Source organism: Phocoena sinus, chromosome 16 (genome assembly GCF_008692025.1).
Source record: "Phocoena sinus isolate mPhoSin1 chromosome 16, mPhoSin1.pri, whole genome shotgun sequence".
In the NCBI taxonomy this organism is placed as follows: domain Eukaryota; kingdom Metazoa; phylum Chordata; class Mammalia; order Artiodactyla; family Phocoenidae; genus Phocoena; species Phocoena sinus.
In genome coordinates, this window is record NC_045778.1 from 21,765,241 (window position 1) to 21,788,303 (window position 23,063).

The 23,063-nt window shown below is 52.3% G+C and overlaps 1 protein-coding gene across 4 annotated transcripts in view; it reads left to right on the forward strand.

Annotated features, from left to right (window-relative positions):
* Positions 1-2,101: 2,101 nt before the first annotated feature.
* Positions 2,102-23,063, forward strand: part of HK1 (hexokinase 1) — a 74,601-nt gene continuing 53,639 nt past the window's right edge. Inside the window, exons 1-2 of one of the 4 annotated variants that reach the window (XM_032608728.1) lie at positions 2,102-2,372; positions 19,382-19,561. In XM_032608728.1, the coding sequence (XP_032464619.1) occupies positions 19,445-19,561 (117 nt within the window). In that variant the 5' untranslated portion in view covers positions 2,102-2,372; positions 19,382-19,444. Of the gene's footprint in view, positions 2,373-5,156; positions 5,367-19,336; positions 19,562-23,063 lie in introns of those variants that run through there. The other 3 variants (XM_032608727.1, XM_032608725.1, XM_032608726.1) reach the window with 3 other exon arrangements.

A 23,063-nucleotide genomic window follows, 5' to 3' on the forward strand; every position in this document is an offset into this window, starting at 1 on the left:
TTTAAAGCGACATGTGGGCTTCCCTGGTGGCGCAGTGGTTGAGAATCTGCCTGCCGATGCAGGGGACGCGGGTTCGAGCCCTGGTCTGGGAAGATCCCACATGCCGTGGAGCAGCTGGGCCCATGAGCCACAACTACTGAGCCTGCGCGTCTGGAGCTTGTGCTCCACAACAAGAGAGGCCACGACAGTGAGAGGCCCGCGCACCGCGATGAAGAGTGGCCCCCGCTCGCCGCAGCTAGAGAAAGCCCACGCACAGAAACGAAGACCCAACACAGCCAAAAATAAATAACTGATTTAAACTGACATGTCATTTTCAAGTGTTGGCTCATAAAACATTCGGTGGGCCAAATAAGATGTTTTAGCCTGGTGCCTGTCGATCTATAACCTCTATCGTGATGTTGTTGGAGGGCAGCACTTCAGGCGAATGCGAGAGGAAAGGAGGCAGGCTGAGGTGATTTTCCAACCCCAGAGACTCCTCACCAGCCTTCTCACGCAGGAAGCAGAACTGTGCAAAGCTGATGAGAAAGTCACGATGGACTTGCGTCCAGTGTGCTCCAGATCTGTAGTACCACTAGGACCCTGGAGGAACCACTGGTCGGCAGCATCCATGAGAGACTGCTGAAAGTCTCCACGCTGAAATCCATTTCAGACATTTCCTCCAGATGTCCCTGTAGAAAGTAAAGGTCTAAATCAGTCATTCTCATTCCTGGTAGTCCCTGGGACTCACCTGGGGAACTTTCAAAAGGATGTTTGGGGCTTCCCTGGTGGCGCAGTGGTTGAGAGTCCGCCTGCCGATGCAGGGGACACGGGTTCGTGCCCCAGTCCGGGAAGATCCCACGTGCCGCGGAGCGACTGGGCCCGTGAGCCATGGCCACTAAGCCTGCGCGTCCGGAGCCTGTGCTCCGCAAGGGTAGAGGCCACAGCAGTGATAGGCCCGCGTACTGCTAAAAAAAAAAAAAAAAAAGCATGTTTGGACCGCACCCCAGGTCAATTCAGCCATCATCTCTGGGGCTGGGGCCTGGGTATCAGCATTTGTAAAAGCTCTCCAGGTCATTCTTTTTTTTTTTGACCACACCACACGGCTTGAGAGGTCTTAGTTACCCGACCTAAGTGATCGAACCCGGGCCCACGGCAGTGAAAGCACTGAGTCCTAACCACTGGACCGCCAGGGAATTCCCAACACCACGGATCTAACTAATATGAACACTGGGTCAGGGTCCCTTCCTGGTGCTTCTTTTCAGAATGTGCTGTGCACAACAGGCCCCCCACTGTGTCAGGAGTCCAAGATGCTGCCCTGGTGTGGGCACTGGCCTTACTCTTTTCTCTTTTTGCTTTCTCTTTCTCTTTGCGACCTTAAACAAGCTCTTTAAATTCCATAACCCTCATCGACTGATTAAGTGGGGATAATGATATTTGCCCTTCTAATGTCACCAGCCTGTTATCAGGAGAGGTGAGGCAATAAATGAGAAACTACTCTGTAAACTGTCAACATTATGCAAGCATTGCTGTTACAGGTGTGCTGCCAGATGCTGGGGTACAGCTTTCATCCGCTGCAGAGAATTTCTGGTGTAAAGTTCCTAGTGCCATGGGTCTGATGCAAATTGTTTCATTCTGACTTAGCTGCAGCCCTCATTCTCTTACCAGCATGGGTGTTTTGTGGGTTGGCAGCCCAGCACTGTCTGACCCTCCACCCGCCATTCCAACTCATACAGGAGGAAGCCCAGTAAATGAACAGAGAAACCCAGGGGACTTCTGGGAGAGGGGAGGGCCATCTCGAGGGTGAGGAGAGACCTGTGGAACTAGGTTTCCCATGGTCCAGGTCTTTGCTGCTTTTCCTCAGGGTCTGTGGAGTAATCAGCCAAGGGACTTGGCTGGGGTCCAAGAGATACGTGACAGCAAGAAAAGAGGCAGAGTAATAAAGAAGTACAAGGGATGATAACTGGCATGACAGAAAGGGGAGACAGGCCCAGCTCTGAGCCCAGTGTGGGACATAGCAGTGCAGAATGGACTCTGGCCTCAGGAAGCTGTCTGATTAGGGCAGATAAGGCCACCCCCCAGAAGACAGTCAAAAATATCAGGCAGACTGTTATGACTCAGGGTTACTTATCTGAGAACCAGGCTGCAGTGAGGTAGTGGGGAAGGATGGACAGAGCACTGGCTGGGCAAGATGGCCCACCTGCTGCTTCTCACATTCTTAGCCTGTAAAGAAGAGTCTTGGTCTAGATCTAGATGGACTCTGAGCACAGTCCGAGTTTGCCCTGTGGAGGTGCTGAGGCCTGGGAGACTGCAGTGAGTAGCCGTGGTCAGGGAAGAGTTTACCGGGAGGGTGGGAGAGCTGGGCCTTCGGCGAGAGAGACACCGGTCAGGTGGAGGTGAGTGGAGAGGGCCGAGCAAGCAGGGGCTCCAACAGGATGGACGTGGAGTGGGCCAAGAAGAGTGGGAAGTGGCTTCGCTGTGGCCAACAGTGGGGGAAGAGATAAGCGGGGAAGAGTGGAGTCAGATTACAGAGGGCCTCAGACACCAGGCAGAGATGTTTGAACCACTCCATCAGGAGGGAGGGAGCCACCCAGGGGTTTCGGGCAGGGTTACGCTGTGATTAGGCTGCTTTTTAGCAGGAGTAGTATGGCTGGGACCTCAGAATGACTTGGATGGCGGGAAGCCAGGAACCAGGAAGTCTTGCAACATTTCTGGTGCGGGCTGCTGAGGACTGAGGGTTGGGAGGAGGCGGTGGGGCAGGCCTAGAGGTATTTCTCAGGAAATACTGATAGGTCTTGGGACATGGCTGCATTCAGGGGGTGTGGAGGAGTGAGTCACCTTAAGAAGCAGGTTCTCTCTGGAAGGCAGGGAAGAGAAAGCACTGGCAGCCTCCCTGCCTGCAAACAGAACATCTCCGGGTAGCCGGGCCATTGGAAGGGTTAGCTTCTCCCTAGCTCCAGTTCAGATAAGACATCTCGGTTGCAGTGGGGGGCTTGGTGATGATGCTGGCTGGGCCTGTGTTAAGGGGTATGTGTGCTCCTGATCGCTGCACTGGGCTCACTCCACCTTCGAGTGCCAGGCCGTGGGCTGAGTGTGAGACAGAGCAATTAACAAGGCACAGTCCTCGATCCTGCTGAGTCTGGCAGAATCACATTCGCAAGACGCAGGCGGCACTTGAGAACAACCAAATTGTCCCCATGCGCCCAGTTTTGCGTTATGGCCATGCAGGTGGTATAAGTGTTTGATGGATGCCAGGAAACCTCTCTGTTCCTGGTTTATAATGATACTATCCAGGGGGCAGATCCAGGTTTTGTGAAGCTTTAAAGCTTGAAATCATGTTGGGGAGCCTCTTTGGAAAGTAATTCAAAATTACAAATATAAAATTGCTAGGCCCTCTGAGGGCCTAGAATCGGGGGAATGCAAGCAGGAAGCCCTGAAATGTAAACCTCATCGGCTTCCCAGTCAATCTTACGACAATACCTACCATTTATTAATTGTATATTATAAGCAGGTATTTTATTTGTAGTATTTCACAGCAACCAAGGGAGGTAGGGGAGCATTAGTATCTCCATGTTATAGATGAGGAAGCAGGCTCAGAGAGGTGACCCTGGATGCCACAGCCGTAAAGCTAGGGGGCAGGGGCTGTGCTCTGGACTGAGGGCTCTGGCCTCAAGGGCCACAACTGAGACCCTCTTCAATTGGTGATGTCAAAGCCATGCCCCTGAGGGCTGTTCTGGATCTAAACCACCCCTTCCTGACTCCACTGTACCTTTCTTAGGCCTGGCCAGGGGCCCCCAGGATCCAGGGCTGGGGTAGAGGTTATGGGGTTGGACACTGGCCATCTCAGGCCACCACGTGGTGCAGCCTTGGTTTAAGTATCATGGCCTATTTAGGCAGAGGCTACATACGACTGGGAGGACAGCAAAACCCAGGGGTGAGCGCTCGTTTTGAAAACACACAGACCCAAAGTCTAATCCTGGATCTACAGCTTTCTGGTTGTACAGCAAGACACATGGCCTCAGTGAGCCTCCACTTGCTTACCCGTTGAATCAGAATAGTAACCACTTCTTTGTATTTTGAGCTCATTACATGCCCTTTTGTAAGGCAGTAAAGCTCCTGGTGGTGTTTGGCACACAGAAGCAATTAATCTAAGAATCCTATGGTTGCCATCAGTCCTAGTAGCAGCATAAACACCTCTGACTCCTCACTTCCCTTCCCCCCTTTAAAGTCGAATGGTTTTCTAGGGATTCCTCGCAGCCCGGCTAACTTCCTCCGGAAAGTGAGAAAGGTGGCACCTAGGAGGGGCGCCCAAACTGTCCCCCAGCCTCCAGCGAGCCTGGGTGCTCAGGGGGCCAGGGGGGGATGGGGACAGGCCGGGGCCTGCAGCTCAAGTCCCGCCCAGCGGGCGTGCGCCCTTCGGGAGGGCCGGCCGAAAGAACCGGTGACTCAGGGGCGGACGCTGTGGGGCGTCGCTCTTGGTTTAGCAACACAAATCCGCCAGCCGGGGATTAGGCCTGGAGGCGCCGCAGCACAGGCGGGTCAGGGTGCGGCGGGGTGGAGTGGTATGATGCTCCGTCGGTGAGGACCCAGGTGGGGCTCGGCGCTCGGCCCCTTGGGCCCGCGAGAGCCGGTTGGCGTGGTGACCTGGTGCGAGGACCGCGCAGCCTCCGGGATCTCGCTTCCGCCGCCACAGGCCCCGCTCGCTTTCCACGCCCACTTCTTCGAGCCCCCCTCCGGGCGGCTCCCCTTCCACGGAACTCCCAGGGGCGAGCCCTAATTTCCAAGGAAGGGGACCGCCGCCTCTAGGCTGCCCCGTTCGGCAGCAAACCGGGCTGGGCGATGCCTCCTCTTGCGTCCCGAGCCTCCCCGCCTGCGCCCCGCCCGAGCAGGGCGCCGCCACGCGTGACGGTGCGCGCGCGACAGAACCTCCCGTCCCTGCGCCTGCTCCCTACGTGGGGGACGTGCAGAGAGATGCCGGGCTGTGGGGGATTTCGCGGCGTCGCCCGCCCCCTTTCCGGCACGGGGAGGAGCAGCCACCGAGCCCCCCCGGCCCTGGCCCGGCCGCGACCGCCCGGCGCTGCAGAGGCGCGCGGCAGCCAATGGGCGCCGAGGAGGTGGGCCGGCTGGAGGCTGTCACCCTCGCGGGGACGGGAGCGCGGAGACTGGGAGCGCGCGAGCCGCCGCCGCGCCCCAGGTCGTGGGGGAGGAGCGGCCGGAGGAGGAGGAGGAGGAGCCGCGGAGCTGCAGCCCGGGGACCACTGCTCACCCAGGCTGCGGAGGACAGACGCCCGCCCCAAGCCTGCCGCCCCGCGCCCCCGACCGCCAGCATGATCGCCGCGCAGCTCCTGGCTTATTACTTCACCGAACTGAAGGATGACCAAGTCAAAAAGGTGAGCCCCCGCCGGCGCCGCCGCCCGGCGCTCTGCCCGCAACGTTGCATTCCGGTATCCGCTCGCCGCCGCAGCCGCCTCCATCCTCCCGCGCCCAGCCTCCCCCAGGCCAGCATTGGTTGGACCGCAGGGCGGTGGGGAAGGCTTCGCCCTTTGATTCTTCCCGGGATCGTATGCTGCGTGTGTGTGTGTGTGTGTGTGTGTGTGTGTGTGTGTGTTGGGAGGTGGGGGGGAGACCCCCGAGACTGGGCTGCCTGCTGCAGTGTCCTTGAAACGGGATGTGGATGTCAAATGGGCCTCCGGGCCGTGCAGGGAGGGTGACCGTGTGGCAACTGGTGGGTTGGTCCACAGGGCCTGTTTGGTACGGTCCAAGCGCCATGGGCGGAGGAGTGATCACAGAGATGCTGGGGAAGTGAGCGCGCAGCAGGCGGGGGTGCTGGCTGGAGGCCATGCATCCCATATTTGGGGTTCCCGGTGGAGCGCGTCGGGTGCCCGGAAAAGCTGTCACCCCGGCTCTCCCAGTTGTTGCGGCTGCTCCTTAATCTGAAGACTGGGCGACCGGCACGGCTTCCTGGAACAAGGAGAAGCGTGGAGGCCACCGGAAACTTTGCTCATAGGCCTCAGGTCTGGAGCGGCATGTCTGAATGGAATTTTTTTATCCCTCTCCGTGACCGCTCTGCTCTCTTAAGCTGTAATTTCCAGCCAAGCCCAGGGAGCTCAAATAAGAGACTGGTCTTTTGAGTCGGATGGAGGCCTTGACATGTATGCTTGTGGCATGTGTGTACTTGCACAAGGACACATTTCCCTACCCTGAGGTATTGCTGCCTTTAACTTACGGCTAACGTAAAAATCCTGTCTGCTGGCAGGTGTTAAAGGTGTATCTCTCCCTTATACCAGCTTTGGCGTCAAGTTTTTGAGAAACAGCCTAAGCTGTAGGGAAAGACGCCCATTTTATCATTGCCACGCCTGACAGATCTCCTGACCCACCCACACCCAGAATGGGTGACATTATTGCTGGGATAAGCTGGGGTGGACAGCAAAGTCAACCTGACTTTGGAGTTCAAACAAAGGAGATGTACCTACAGGTGAGAGGCAGGAGCCACAGGTCTGCAGCCACAGGATGTTCAGTGCTCTTCTTAACCACCCAAGACAGCCCCGTCCTCTGGCACAACAGGAAATGGGCCTGCTAAGGGCAGTGACCTCATCAAGGTCACCCGAGGAGTTAGAGGGAGAGCCAGGGCGGGACCCAGGTCTCCGCCTCCCTCCACTGGGAACTTGACTGAGGCTCCTCCTGGAAGTCAGCTGAGGGGGAGGTGCTGAGACAAAGGCATTGGGGATGCTGCTTGGATCCTGGGTCCTGTGCTGAGTGGGGACCAGAGTTGGGTAGTTAGGAGACGGGCCTGGGAATCTGCCACGGTCCCTCATGGCTACAAGTGGCAGTGACTATAGAGTTGTCAAACCGTGGGACTCATGCTCACTCCCGTGGAGCACCCTGGAGCCTCCTTCTGACCACTGAGCTTGGGGAGCTCTGCACGTCAACATGTGCATTTCACCAGTTTTCTTCGGTGGTGTTGTGTATCCTTGATGTTCTTCCCATTTCACAGTGGGGGATTTAAGGCATAGATGAGTTCACTGCCCTCTCCCTGCACACGGTGCCCTCTGTAGCTCAAGACAGCAGATCAATGAGGTGGGGACCCGAATGACCTTGTAAGCCTCCAGCATCCACAGCCACCAACGTCTGTGTGGCCACCAGGGGCCATGCTGGGTTGAGGTTTGGACTGCCCTCAGTGGGACCTATTTTATCAGGCACGCAGTATCTTGTGTGGCCCCGGAGCCCTCCACTCTCGTGGTGGCCTGATTCACGCTCTATCCACCAGGCTCCTGTAGGCATCTGACTGTGTGACTTCTGAATCAATTGATCCTCAAGTCCCTCCTCTGAGACCAGCATTCTGAAATTCCCTCCCCGCCCTCCTCTGGCGTCAGAACCTTGCTGGAGGTGGGTCTTGAGGCCAGAGCTTCCACCAGATAATATTATTGGTCAAGGAGAGTCTTGAAAACAGGCTGGCTTTCTTGCACCTCATGGAGGAGTTCTCAGGCTGCTTTCTATGGGGGGAGTATGTGGATTCCTGCCAGGGGGTCACCTCGGCCTTTGTGATGGGCTGTGTGACTCTGCCATCTGTGATTGTGGTTCTCTGGAAGCTTCCTGGGCCTCCTGAGCACATAGTGGGCACTTGTTCTGATGGCCTAGTCAGTTTTCCCGGCCCCTACTCGAGCAGATCCTGGGAGACTCCATGTGCTTTCCTGGGACTCAGGACTTTTTAGAGACCAGCTTTTCCTACTTAGCACTTACCCTGGGACTCCAAGGTACGTCCTCCACTTGCAGGACTCCAAGCCCTGTTCCTCCTGCGGGAACTGGACCCTACCTGCAACCTGATGAGGACCCAGTGCAGACAGCCCCCACCCCGCCGCACCTGCCAGTGTGGGCAGCCATGGTGATTCAGCCCTCCAGCCCTAGGTGGCCTCTGGAACTCTGGAGACAGCGCTGGCATCCCACACTAATCCTCATCCATCTACTTGCCCTCTGGCCTGGGTGTAGAGGGAAGATGGGGATGGTGCCAGGGAAGGTTTGTGGGATTGCTCAGGATACAAAAGTGATCATGAAGGGGTATCATTTCTCCTCCCATTGCCTATGAGACACATCAGTAATTCAGCCTCATAAATATATCCTGGGTTGAAACAGGCCAAGCATCTGGCTTCCCAGCCTGGAGTCCCATCTTCCAGACTGCATCTGCATAGTGTTGGATGATGTGGTGCGGTGAAAAGGGTGTCGTGGCATTAGACTGAAGTTAGGTATAAAACATAGATTTCCCTTTTACTCTTCTAGTGCTTTTAGGAGGAAAAGGATGCACATGTGTGCTTGTGAAAGGTTCCGTTCATCAGAATACCAGACATCTGTTAATTCTGCAGCTAGAGCCTGGGTCTTTTTCTTTTTTTTTAAATTATTTATTTTATTTATTTTTGGCTGTGTTGGGTCTTTGTTGCTGCACGCAGGCTTTCTCTAATTATGTCGATGGGCTTCTCATTGTGGTGGCTTCTCTTGTTGCGGAGCTTGGGCTCTAGGCATGCAGGCTTCAGTAGTGGTGGTGCATGGGCTCAGTAGCTGTGGCTCGCGGGCTCTAGAGCGCAGGCTCAGTAGTTGTAGAGCCTGGGTCTTTTGACCTCCAAGTAACTTTTACTTTTAACTTTTACATGCCTCTCATCTTGCCTGCTTCGTCCACTTGGGTTAGCCATTAAGAGCTCGAAGGACGGTAAAGGATTACGTAGTGCTCTGTTCCTTTAGGAAAGGAAGATGGGTCCAGCAAGGTCAGAACTTGGCCTCTAAAGAAAAACTAGACGTCCTTTCCTTCAGGGTTGACAGATGGTGAGCAAATGCCAGTGGATTTTCTCTGGGAGGGATCCCCATGACCCTAAGGAATCCCCGTAAGCAGGTGGGCAACAGGTGTGATTTGTCCAATGGCTGAACCCAGAGTCCTCGAGTGGTTGGCTCAGGAAGGCAGAGGAGAGTATGCTTAGCAGTTTGAAGGCTACCAAGTTCTTTTTCCTTGGAGCCCATGTATTCCAGCGGCAAAAGCAAGCATTTAAAAAATGCCCATTTCCTTACTGCTCGGGGGTGAGAGAGATGAGAGTTAGAAAATTATGAAAACTATCTCATGCACCTTTTGATCTGGTGTTATACAAGCATCCAATAAGAGCCTCACTCCCTGGGGAATCTTCATTTCATAATCCCTGTCCCCTCTACCTTGGATGTTCCTTGGAGTTCTCCCCCTAAGAAAATGCCCAGGACTTCATTTTGTTTGATAATTTGGGATTGTCGTGAGGGAATAAACTGGGAAAGTGGGTGGGTATGCAGGACTTTCACATCTGGCCGTGCTGCGCTGTCCTCCCACACTCCTCCTGTTTTCTGGAGAAAAGACTGATTTGTCTCCATGTGTGTCTGCAGTCAGGGGTTCCTGCCTGATAGAATTAGCCCCTGGAGTCAGCGCTGAACATGCCTGAGGAGGCCCTGGAGGAGATGCTGGATAGAGAGGCATCCATACAGCTCCGTGTCCAGGAAGCAGTCGTGGCTAGACTGCAGGCACCTGCTTATTGATTTGAGGCCCTTTAGAATCAAATCCGATCATGGGAACTCAGTCATTTCTTCAGAAAATGTTTGAGTCCTTTATTATGTGCAGAGTATTGTGCTAGGATGGGGTGACAGCTATAAACCTGGTAGAAATAGTCCCTATTCTTATGGAGTATAAATAATTATTTGCTGTCTTATGGTAAGTGCAAAACAGAGAATGCTATGAGAGCTATAGGGGCCAGTGGTCAGATCTTGGGTGGGATATCACTAGCCTAAGAGTTGCTTAAAGCCAGGCTGTAAGGAATTCCCTTGTGGTCCAGTGGTCAGGACTTGGCACTTTCACTGCCAAGGGCCTGGGTTTGATCCCTGGTTGGGGAACTAAGATCCCACAAGCTGTGCAGCACGGCTAAAAAAAAAAAAGAAAAAAAATCAGGCTCTAAATGTACAAATGGAAATATTATACTTAGAAACTTCGTAAGGGAGAGTCGAATAGATAGTTACCAAAATTTAGCTTTGCTTTCTCTCTTTTTTTTTTGTTTGTCTTTATAAATTTATTTTTATTTATATTATTTAGTTTTGGCTGCATTAGGTCTTCGTTGCTGCACTCGGGCTTTCTCTAGTTGCGGCGAGCGGGGGCTACTCTTCGTTGTGGTGCACAGCCTTCTCATTTCAGTGGCTTCTCTTGTTGCGGAGCACAGGCTCTAGGCACGTGGGCTTCAGTAGTTATGGCACACAGGCTCAGTAGTTGTGGCTCACGGGTTCTAGAGCGCAGGCTCAGTAGTTGTGGCACACGGGCTTAGTTGCTCCGCAGCATGTGGGATCTTCCCGTACCAGGGCTTGAACCTGTATCCCCTGCACTGGCAGGCGGATTCTTAACCACTGCGCCACCAGGGAAGTCCCTTGCTTTCTCTCTTTTTTAATGGGTTGTTGTCGCTGAGCATCCCAAGACACCTTCTGGGTGCCATATCAGATATCAGTTGTGTGTGTAGCTATATGTGTGCGTTTATGTATATATGTCTGTCTATACCTAACAATACACATAGACACACTAACATGCATGTGTGTATGTGTATGCTTTCATCTGATCTTTCAGAAACCTGAGTGATGATGTCATGATAGGAAGTATTATTCCTGAGCTCCCAGGGCAGCTCCCTCCCCCTCACAGCTCCTCCCCTGGACATCCTGCTGCCTTGTGTACAGTGGACAGAAGGCAGAGATTTTATTCCCCATTTAGAAACAGGGACTGACTGGAGGCCCAGAGGAGATGAGTGACTCTCAAGGTCTTAGAAAATCTGGAATGGGATCCATAGGGCCATTCTTGCTCCCCCCGCTTCTTTCCTTTAGGAGAAAAACCCATCTTTGTTGATTTGAACAATTTAACTTAGAATCTGTATTTTAATTCTCTCCCCCACAAATCAATACATATGAGTTAATTTTTTATTATGAAATATTCGGGGTGCGTAAAAAATATTGAAGTTAACGTAACAAACACTTGTGTGTCCACTCCTCAGCTTGCGAGGTAACAGACACAATTACAATGATATTACAGACACGACTAAAACCCCTTCTATGCCCGTCTTCAAGTCACATTCATTTCTCCTCCCCGAGGTGATCTGTGTCCTGAGTTTGGTGTTTTATCATTTCCTGCATGTTTTAATATTTTTATTACATATCATGTATCTATGAAGAGTATGTAGTGTTACTTTATATGGCTTTAACCTTTTGTAAATGGTGTTATCCTGTTTGTATCCTTCTGCAACTTGCTTTTTTTTAAGCTCAACATTGTATATTTGACATTCTTCCATGTTGATCTGTATACCTCTGTTTCATCAATTTAAACTGCCGTGTGCCCTTACATTGTGTGAATACACCAAACTAATTTATCTGTCCTTTTGGTAGGCCTTTGAGTTTCTGATTTTTCAAATTACAGACAGTGCCCCCATGATCCTTCTGTACACACGTAAGTTGCTCTAGGCTGTGTTTCTAGGGCTGAAATCGCTCAGTGGAGGAGTGAGTGCATCTTCCCACTTTTAAGATTTTGCCAAATTGCCTCCGTGGTCATGTCAGCTCCCAGTCCAGTCAGAAGTTTGTACAGGTTCATATGGTTCCACAGCCAGCCCTTGGTTACAGTAAAACCTTAAAATTTTTTAATAGGTAATTTTGAAAGAAACTGTTTCTTCCCAGCCATTTCCATTCACATACAACATTTGAGCTTGGCTTAAAATTAGCCATTTCCTAGTTTACCTTATGAAGGGGAGCCCTTGCTGCCCAGTGTTACTGAGTGAGGTTGACAGCTCACTGTGAGCAGTGCCCACCCCATTGGCTGTCAGCACAGTGCCCAGGTGGCGGCGGGGTAGGGCGTACAGAGAGAGGCTCGTGAAGGCTGTGTCCCCTCGTGCTCTAGCATGAATTCGTTAAACTTTTCTGGGAATTAAAACAAACAAGTGTGCTTTTGCCTGCATGCACTCTCTTCCTGGGTGGATCTGACTGGGGCAGGGCTGGCTTATCTGTCCCCTAAACATTTCTCTATTACAGAAAGCTCATGCCGGCAGCCTCTCTCAGACTATCTTCCGTAAAAGGAGAGGGTGGCTGTGCGCCACCTGCCCCCCCAACCAAGGCACACTGCAGTGTGAGGTCTGCAGCCCAGCCCTTTGCAAATGCGGTCCCTGGGGAGGCAGAAAATGTCAGATCACGTTCATCTGATTGCATGCTTGGTTACAGGCTCTCAGACGCCGAGGCCTTGAGGGGGCCTTGGAGGGAAGGGTACACTGAATGCCTGCTAGGGGCCTCTCTTTCTTAAAATGGGTCTTATTTAATCATCAATAGTAACAGTACTAATCGAAGCCAACATATATAATGCCTGTCACATTTGCTGCACCAAGGGCATTACATCCTCACAGGTCCCCTGTGAGGTGGGTACCCTTATGACCGCCACTTTTGGATGAGGACTCTGAGGCTCAGGTATAAACAGAAGAGCCAGCATTCAGACGCATTAAGTCTTCTGGCAGAGCCCCTGCTTTTTTTTTTTTTTTAATTGAGATATAAGTCACATACCATAAAACTTAGCATTAAAAAATTTTTTTTAAAATAAATTCATTTATTTTATCTTTGGCTGCATTGGGTCTTCGTTGCTGCACACGGGCTTTCTCTAGTTGTGGTGAGTGGAGGCTACTCTTCGTTCTGGTGCGTGGGCTTCTCATTGCGGTGGCTTCTCTTATTGCGGAGCACGGGCTCTAGGCGCGTGGGCTTCAGTAGTTGTGGCATGCGGGCTCAGTAGTTGTGGCTCACGGGCTCTAGAGCGCAGGCTCAGTAGCTGTGGCGCACGGGCTTAGTTGCTCTGTGGCATGTGGGATCTTCCCGGACCAGGGCTCTAGCCCGTGTCCCCTGCATTGGCAGGCAGATTCTTAACCACTGTGCCACCAGGGAAGCCCAACTTACCATTTTACAGAGTGCAAGTCTGTGGTGTCTAGTACGTTCACAAGGTTGTGCAAACGTCACCACCATCTATTTCCAGAACGTTTTCATCACCCCCAAAAGAAACCCCATACCCATTAAGCAGTCACTCCCCATTGCTCCCTCCACCCTGATATCTACTTTCTTTTTTTTAATGGATTTGCTTCTTCTGGACGTTTCATATGAATGGAATTATATAATGTGTGACCTTTGTGTCTGGTTTCGTTCACTTAGCATGTTTTCAAGGTTCATTCATACTATAGCATGTTTGAGTACTTCAGTTCTTTTTATTACTGAATAATATTGAGTTGTTTCTATATACCACATTTTGTTTATGCACTTGTTAGTTGAGGGACATTTGGGTTGTTTCCACTTTGTGGCTGTTATGATAATGCTGATGTGAACGGTTTTCCCTGTGTGGACATACGCTTTCATTTCTCTTGGGTATGTGTGTAGGAGTGGAATTGCTGGGAGAGCCCCTGCTTCTGTCCACCTGAGGAAGGCATCATCTCCATTTAGAAATGAGGACACTGAGGTCCCCACGTAGTGAAGTGACTTGCTGACCATACAGCTCATGAGTGATAGGGACAGAAACACTACCAGGTCCCCTGACTCAGAAACCCATGTTCTTTCTACCATAACACATCCAACTCTGATTTTGCTGTTGAGGGAAACAGATTCAAGGAAGGAAAGAGGCGGGGCCAGGGCAGAGCTGGGCACGAGACCCTGCATACTCCCCTGATTCCCATTCCCCATCCTCCCCTTCCTCCCCATCCTCCCCTTCCTCCCCTTCCTCCCCTTCCTCCCCTTCCTCCCCATCCTCCCCATCCTCCCCTTCCTCCTCATCCTCCCCTTCCTCCCCATCCTCCCCATCCTCCCCTTCCTCCCCTTCCTCCCCTTCCTCCCCATCCTCCCCATCCTCCCCTTCCTCCCCTTCCTCCCCATCCTCCCCAGCACCAGCACACTGGTTTGTGCCTGCCATCCCCACCACTCCACACCCCTCCACCCCCAAGCTGCTCAGTGTTCGGCAGGAAATTGACCCAATAAAGTCTTTTACAGTGAGTGTTAGGGATTTTCTCTGGTTTTCAAATTTTCTCTGTACCCTTTTCATTTGTCCCGTTCCCTCCATCCTGTTTGCAATTAAAAGAGGACACTTGGGGAGGCCAGTGCTTTTCCTGAAAGACCTCCCCATGCTCCCTATAAGGCATTATTATTCTAGCTTTCTCTCCCAGCCTCTGCCTGGCCCTACTGTAAGCAGCTGATTTCCTTGATTGATTGACACGTGGGGTTTGCCTTCAGCCTTGTTATTCAGTCTGATCTCATTTCTCTAATGTCCCCTGGTGCCGTCCGGGACCCTCTCTGCGTGGGTGGGGTGAGTTGAGTTGGAGACCCGCAGACCATCCTTGTAACAAAGACACCAAGTCACATTTGCAAAGTTCTTTTCCACTCTCAAAATACTTTTACATGCTTGATTTAGTGAAGTCCTTCTGGCAAGCTTGGGTGTAGGTGTTTCTTTCTGCATCTTACATGTGGGGCAGGCAAGCTTCAGGAAGTGGAAGTGATCTGATCTTTGGTGGCCAGAGAACAGAGGGCTGGGATGGAGACACAGGTCTGTCTGACACTAGTAGGCAGCTCTCACCGTCATGCAGATCCAGGACTTCGGTCCAGGGCTTCAGGCTTCTAAAGCAGTGCATTGCAGTGGGCTCCCAGCAGAAATCATCACCCAAGGCTCCCATGATGGGGATGTGATTGGAGTGCTAGAGCCCTGCTGTCCACAACAGTAGCCACCAGCCACACGTGGCTCTTGAGCATTTGAAATGTGGCAAGTCTGGTTTGAGATGTGCCGTTGGACATAAAATACAGCATTTTGAAGACTCTGTATGACAAAGATATATAAAATCGCTTGTTGATCATTTAAAAAATATTACATGTGGGAATAATATGTTGGATATATGGGGTTAAATGTTATTAAAATTTTCACCTGTTTTTAAAAATCTGGCTACTAGAAAATGTTAAATTACATATGTGGCTTGCATTGTATTCCTACTGGAAGCGCTCTGCTAGACAGGAAATTTTATGCCTCAGAAGTTCAGGCAGAAGCACTCTGCATTTAAGGCAGTGGGTTCCTGCGGTCCTTGGGCCTCAATTTCCTCATCTATAAAGCCAGGAGCCTGGAATCCTTTATCTCTCAAGGATCCCTCTAGCTTGAGCAGTGTTGTTAGGTGGACATCAGGCTCTCTGGGGCTCAGTTTCCTTATCTGTCAGATGGGGTAAATGATTCCTACCTCACTATCTGCCCATTTATCAAATCAGAGAATGGATATGGAAACACTTGGAAAGCGTACTGAACTGTACAAATGTCAGATGTTATCATCGTTGTTCACCCAGAACACACCTGTAGGCACCTGCCGAGGCATGGTGGGGGAGTGTAGCTTCCTGGATAACAGAGGGTAAGCGGACAGAGCCCTGAGCCGGGGCAGGGATCCTGGGTACCATTCTGCTTTGCCACCATGGGATTTTGAAAAGCCTGTGTTCTGAGGAATCCATGGTGTCATGGAGCTCCCATGCCCACCATATGGAGACGAGAGGGCAGTTTTCATTGTTGCCTTTTTACTGATGGAAAAACACAGAGATGGAAGTGACTTGCCCAAGGTTATAGAAGGAATCTGTATAGCTGGAGGAGGCCTGAAGCCCTTCACTTTCCAGCCCAGTCTGCTCCCATCACTGCAGTATTTGCGAGCCATGGCTCTGGGGTCTGGTTGTCTCATAGTGAAAGCAGAGCTGTCCGTACTTCGGACCCTCTCTTCCCTCTCGTCTGGAGGCACCTGGCACATTGGGAACTGTGAGTCTGGTGCCTGGCCCTGCCCAAGCCATTGACTATGAGGTCCAGAACGAAGCCTGTTGTTCTTGCCCTGCCACATTCCAGGGCTGTTCTGTTCCCCTTGAGGGACTGGGTACCTCCTTTATTTTTAGCTAGTTCAGTGTGACAGCTTTGTTCTCGTCTGGACAAGGGCCTGGTCTCTCACCAGCAGGAAGTGCCTCTTAGCTTGAGCCAAGGTCACCAGGAGGACCTCGGGCATGACCTCACGGCCTTCTATGGTCCTCCTAGCAAGAGGAGTCTGGGGAAGTAGGGAGGGAGCACCGGGGCTGGGGTCTGAAGCCAGAGCCACCCTGGGTGCTGGATGCTCGGACCTTTCGCTTGGCTTCACGCCCCGGGTTCCTCCCGTGTAAAACAGGGCTGATAACACCCACCCTGCAAGTGTGCAGCTTGGATCAGGGCAGGTGGAAGTGCCCAGCAGGGGACCCATCCTTGCTGACCGTTACATCACAGTTCCCCAAACCTCAGTTTCCTCATCAAGAATGGGGATCCCGTTTTCTTCCTGATTTGCTCTGATTAAACAGAAGTGTTGTATGTATGAACAGTCCATGGTGCTTAATAGGTGCTGCGTCCACGCTCACTGAAATGGAACTAACAGTTCAGAAGCATCAGTTAAATGATAGATAAGGCGCCGAGAGCTGTGTCTGAATTTTGAAAAAGGGACTGGAGAAGGGGAAGCTCCCCTTATAGTGTTTGAACATGCCGAAGGGACCCCTGATGCGCTGGGGATATTCGCACACACAGCTTTCACTGAGAAGCCTCTAAAGTGGAATTCATTTTCCCAAACACATTTCCTCTTTCAGATCTTCCACAGTCTCTGGGAGCCTTGAAGAGTGGAGACTCCTGATTATCTGTAGAGCGTTTATATGTCCCCTTGGGCCTTGAGGTGCAGATGTTGTAAGGCGAAGCAGGCGTCTGAGAGCACCTGGAACTCTCCATCACTCAGAGAGGGGCTGTTGGCTCCACGCAGGTCGCCCTGAGGCTGAAGTGAGGGGCTGGTGCTGGAGAAGGGCTGGGTCATTCAGGGAACAGGAGTCTCCGGCCTTATCTGAGCCAGCAGACCCTTCCAAGAAGACCTCCCGGGCCAAGCGTCTCCAGAGGCCTTCCTGCCCCTCCAGGAGAGCAGCCACTCAGCCCAGCTGAGAAGCCACCCGAGGGGGTGGGGACACAAGGAAGTTGGAAGCGTGGCCCCTGCATCCCTGGCACTCATGGTCTAGCTGGAGGCGTGCACCATGCGCGTGTTGCTGCGGCGCGGGCAGATCGCTCCTACGTAGCACGAGGGCCGAGGGGATGCCGAGGAGAGCGGCAGCTGGTGCTGGGCGGGCGGATCGTGGTACCCCCTTCGGAGGAGGTGGGTGTGGAGTGGAGTGCAGAGAGGCAGTTACAGGGCAAGCCAGCCGAGTAATAGAGGGGGATCTGTGAGGAAGGACCGTCGGGGGTGCAGAGGGCAGGAGGGTGCCGGGAGCAGATGATCCTGGTAGGGAACCCACAGGGTCCAAAATGTCTCTCCTTGTGGCCAGTGCCCTCTCTGCTCAGGTACCAGCTGCCAAAAGCAGGACAGAAATGTAGGTTCCTTGGGGCCGACACCCTTGGCAGTGAGGTGGGGCTGGGCAGGCAGGAAGAGGGTTGGACCTGCAGGAGGAGGGCTTGGGATGGCACCCACCATGGCGGAGGGTCCCATCGGGCCAGGACCTTTGGGCTTGCTATGGCCTTTGAACTTCCTTCCCAGGATTGTGTGAAAGGGGAAATGAGCAGTTCAGATCCCTGGTAGCTGCTGGAGTGTGAACGAGGCTTCCAAAATAATCAGGCTGGAGCAGCGTGCTTTCTGCAAGGCAAGGGAGCCATGCTGCTCCTGCAGTGGATGGAGCTGTGGCATTAATGCCACCATGTTCCCCCGTCTCGCTGCTCTCGGAAGCCCTGGGCCTGGGTTCGCCCTGGCCTGAGCAAGAAAGGTACTGAGGAAGGACCACAGAACCAGGAACTTGGTGTCTACTCCGGTTTTCTTGCTGACCAGCGGTCACCTTGGCCAGTCGAATAATCTCTCTAGCCTCTAATTTTTCCTTAGGGCATTGAATGTGATGGCACCTGCCCTGCTTCTCTGGACAGGATAGTTTAAGGACCAGCATGTGAAAGTGCTATGCAAAGTAGAGAGGCCTTCCTAGGTCAGAGTCAGAGTCAGAGTCCATATTACAGATGGAAAGACTGAGGTGCCTGCAGGATGGCAAAGCTGGAGTCTGACGCAGGTGTTTGTACTACCCAGTCCATGCCCCATCAGTGAGCCAGGTAGGGCCCTGAGAAAATCTAAGTATGGCTGGTCGTGTGAGTCTTAGAGGCAGTTCCCCGAGGAAATAGAGGAGGAGTTAAGGTTTCAAGGGAGAAACTGCTTATAATGTGATTCCATTTTTTGTAAAATGAAATACAAAAAGACCCAAGCCCTGTATGTATGAATGTTTGTTTAGGTAGGAAAACTGTCCTAGAACGTAAAGCTCTTTTAGCAGGGATTTCTCTGGGGAGATTGAGGGAAGAACTCAGACTTTTTACTTTTGTGCATTTATGTATTGTTTGAATTTTTTAAATAATGAGTGTATATTACTTATTGTTACTATAATGTACTGTTAGTTTTTTTTTTTTAAGTAATAAAACAATCCAAATGTGTCAGAGGACTTTTGTGAGAATCTTTTATTTGCTATGGTTTCAGGCAAATGACCACCTACCTTTAGTTTTCTTTTCTACAAAATGGGTCAGTAATATTTGGTAATCAATGCATTTCTCTAGGTATTTAGGTAAAAGGAATTAGGGATATGTGATTATGAGTTAGACAAGGGAGTGAGGGAGATGGATTCCCTTTCTGTCATTTCGTTGGAAGGGTGGGAAGAATTCTTGGTACATAATTAAAATTCTCCGAATAGCTCTCTGAGGTGAAACTATAATTATCCTCATTTAAAAGTGAGGAAATCAGGACTCAGAGAGGTTAAGTAAGTTGTCCAAAGTCACACAGCAAATAAATGGCAGGTCCTAGATTTGAACTCAGTTGTCTTCATCCATAGCCCTGTGTTCTTCCCGCCATGTAAGAAAAGATAGAAATCTGTAAGAAGAAGCCCCAAATGAGGGGTTAGAAGACCTGGAATGCAGATCCAGCTGCTACTGATAAACCATGTGACTTTGTGTGAGTCATGGGGCTCAGTTTCCTCGACTACCGCCTCCTTTGCTGGGTTTCTGTGCCGGGAGAAGGGGAGCTAACACATTAGGCACCACTTCATGCCAGACCCCCGGCATCCATGAGCTCATTGCTTCTCTTTGTATGCTGTCCAGGTGGGATAATGTGTGTGAAAATTGTGTGTATAAATAGCAGAGCCCTCTGCACACGTGAGCTCTTATTAAAATAATATTAACCCCCCTGGACCCATTCGTTCCTGAGTCAGTCTCCTTAAGAAAGAGAAGTGAATCTGATGTTGAAATCTCTGACCTACCCTTAAGCAAGAGTCCTTCTTAACGCTTCACTGCCAGCTCCCCAATTTCCTTTGCAAATAAAGTGTCTCACTTGGAACGTTCACTTCGTAGGCCTGTGCCGATCAGCTTCAGTCACACCTGTTGCTCTGCCTCGTTCTTGATCCTCACGGAAGAATGGACGAGAGAGGGAGTGAAAAATTTCCGTGGCTGTTCCCCCTCCCACAGGGGGTCAGAGTGCCTGGGTCACCAGTGGTTACGGAGCCTCCTGCCATGACCAGCCTGTCCACTTGGGCATGTACAGTCTTGAATTGTTTTTTTCATACGTGTCTGTTGGGACCAGGAGGTGGGGCTGGGGTCGGGCACAGAAATGTTTGAGTTTAGACCAGTGCGGGGTCGCTGGGCTCTGCCACTGGCCGGACAGCTCTGGGCCAGCGGGGCTTGGTGAGGTTGTGTTCTCTTCTGACATCTCCTCCTGCCTCTGCTGTGTTCCTGCTTCTGGAGCCGATGAGAGCTTCCAGGCCCTCTTGGTCCGCAGGAAGGACAGCCCAGGTATTTGCACAGTAGTAGGGCACCAGTGCCTGCCCTGTGCAGCCTCCTCGGCTCCCACCCTCGGGAGAAGGGCTCTTCCCCTGGCAGTGGGGGGTGGGGGGGGTGGTGGCGGAGGCGGCGGTGAAAGATGCCCTGGGGGCTGGACAGGGGCGTCGTCAGTCTGAGCCGAGAGTCTGTAGGACCCAGCTCGCCATGTGGTGTCTGGGACCCTGGGACCTCCCCCATTTCCTTCCCAGTCTGACCGAGTCCTGAATACTTGTGTCAGACACCATGTGTGAAAGGGAGCCCAGGGGGCTCCTATCACAGACTCCTGGAAGCCTCTGTCTCTGTCTGTGACAGACATCCTATGAGAGATGTTCCAAAGGCTTGCAGCTTGAAGCCCACCGGAAGAGGTGCTGTGCCCTCCTGTCACCAAAATGTAGCGCTGGGGGTTGGAGGCACAGGTGGGATTCTTTGGGCACCAGCGTTTGGCCAGGGCAGCAGAGTTTGAGGCAGCGTCCTAAGAGAAGAGCAAGAATTGTGGAAGTGTGAGAGGGAGGGAGAGAGAGGGGAGAGGAAAAGATCTGGAGTTGCTCTGGAGAGGGGATGGAAAGAGAAATGCTGAAAGGACCACAGACTTTGGCCAAACCTCCCAAAGCCATAAGTTGTCCTTCTCCGGCCCTGCATCCCTCCTCCATCTCTCCCCTCCTGGGCTTCCGGGCCAACCTCCTATAAGAAAAGCAGCTCTTATACTGGGGTTCTTGCAGAGATCTGGAGCAAATGGGCAGGAGGACACCCTTCCTTTCTACCCCCTTCCACCTACCACCCTTTCCCAGCTTCTTTCCCAGGTGGACAGGGGCAGCCCGGCCAGCTGCGAGGCAGGGCTAGTCTGAATGAGAGGAAAGAGGCCCCTTGTTCAGTGAGGTGCTGGGCACTCTGGGCCCCTGGGAGTATTCTGCAAACGTCTCTTGTTCCAGCGCTTCCTGGGCTGCTTAAAGGGCCACAGTCCATAAGGTGTGGATCTGCTGAGTCCTGTACCAGGTGTCTGCCTGGCTGGGCAGCGTTGGGGGGTACCTGCAGCCCAGCCCCAGGATCTGTGCCGTTCAGAGGCCCCTCCTGAGCTCCTGAGGACCAGAAGGGGTGCCCCTTGGCTTATTCTCATGCACCTGAGATCCAGGAGGCTTCAAAGTCATTTCCAGCTCTGCCCTAAGCTATACCCTCTTTCTGGCCCCAATTTCCACATCTCTTCTGAGAAGAGTTGTACCACGTGATAATTCATGAACCTGAACCAGCGGGGGAAAGCCCTCCTCCCTTCTACGCTGGGGGGCCAGGTCGTCTTCTATATCCCCAGCCTATTTTCTTGTTTGAGCTTCTTGCCTCTATTCGGGTTTGATTGGCTGTCCTGAAAACGTCTGGCTTCTGGGCTCACTGTCCCTGTGCTGAGCTGTGCCTCGAGTTAGGAGGCAGGCTGGCCGTGGAGCCCTGCTTCTTCTAGAAGTTTCTCCCTGTCCAGCTGGAAAATCTCAGCAGCTTTGCTTGGGCCTGATCTCCACACGGTAGGGGGACTGGCCTTCTCCAAGGGATGGGGACGGTTGTAGAGAGAGTGTTAGACTCTCAGGTATGGGACTGACTCTCAGGTATGGGACTGACTCCCTGGCTGTGTGCTTCGAACTAATCACTTATCTTCTTGGAGCCTCAGTTTTCACAACTGTAGAATGGGGATTAAGAATGTCCCCCTGGGACTTCCCTGGTGGTGCAGTGGTTAAGAATCCACCTGCCAATGCAGGGGACATGGGTTCGAGCCCACATGCCGCGGAGCAACTAAGCCCGTGCGCCACAACTACTGAAGCCCGTGTGCCTAGAGCCTGTGTGCCGCAACTAGAGAAAGTCTGCGTGCAGCAACGAAGACCCAACGCAGCCAAAAATAAATAAATAAATAAAATTTAAAAAAGAAAAAAAAGAATGTCCCCCTGACAGGGTCGTTTTGAAGGTTACATGACATATTGGATGTGAAAGCACTTGATATAATTATAAAGTATTATTCTAGCATCTGGCATTCACTGAATTCCTCTTTTGTGCTGGGCAACTGGGTAGTTCCACAGGTCTCCTCCGTCTTTCCTTTCCTGGGGAACTCACATGTTATCGGAGGAGATAGGCATGTCAGTAGACAGATAATCGTGATGTAGGGTGAGGAGTGTGGTAGTGGAAACATGTCCACATGCCAGAGCAGCGCCGTGACTGCTGGTACTGCTCACCCGTCCCCGCCCCAGCGCACAGCTGAGCTTTCTGAAACATGTGTCACTGTTGAATACTCAGAGTCACATTTAGAGTCTAAACCTGCTCGCCCAGTGCACGAGACCCTGCAGGCTTAGCTCCTGGCAGCCTTTCCAGCTGCTTCACTTCTTGCACTGTGTGCTCCGTCATCCCACAGACCACCCTCCCTCCCCTTTGGCCTTCACACACGCTCTTGTTTGTGCCTGGACGCACTCTCTGACATCACCCCTGCCAGTAGCCTTCTCCAGTCTGTGCTTCGTAGCCCCCATGTGCTTCTGTGGCCGCTCGTGCACGTGTGACTGCCTCTCCCGACCAGCACGTGGGCGTGGTGACAGCAAGGGCTGCGGATCAGCGCTGCCAGCCTTGGGGGTAGAACAGAGCATGTCTTCTAGGGCTGTGTTCTAGCCATTTCTCTTTCAGTTCTCGGTGGTTTCTGATTGCCCTTCTCCGCACGGCTTTCTCACGAAGGGGAAAGGAAAAGGTAGTTGCAGTAGAAGAGATGCAGGTGGGGGCAGGGTTGTCTCTGGCCACAGAGGACACTGGGGGACTCCTGCCAGTGCCCTGATTGTTCCTGAGACAGGAGACAGGCAGGGCCTGGGGGAGCACGAGGCATGGAGTCCAGAGCGAGAAGGCTGCCCAGGACCAAAATATGCAGAAATGACTCTGTGTCCTTGAGTTGGACGTTTCCAGCCACCCTGAAAAGTAAGCATGAGAAGCCATTCTCAGAAGCAAATCACGTCAAAGGTCTTTTCATCCTCATTGGGTCATAAATCTGTCTGTCCATCTGCCAGAAACTTGCCGTGTGTGAGGCTGCTTGTGAGACATGGGGAGGTCAAGGTGAATGGAGCAGACACTGTCCAGGTGACAGGCATAGAAAGTGATGATCCAGGCTGGACCATGCAGAGAGATTGGTGCTGAGGGAGGCGGTATCTGCACCCCGAGGGTCTCGACGTCTGCAGGAGGGATGACATTTGATTTGAACCTTGAAGGG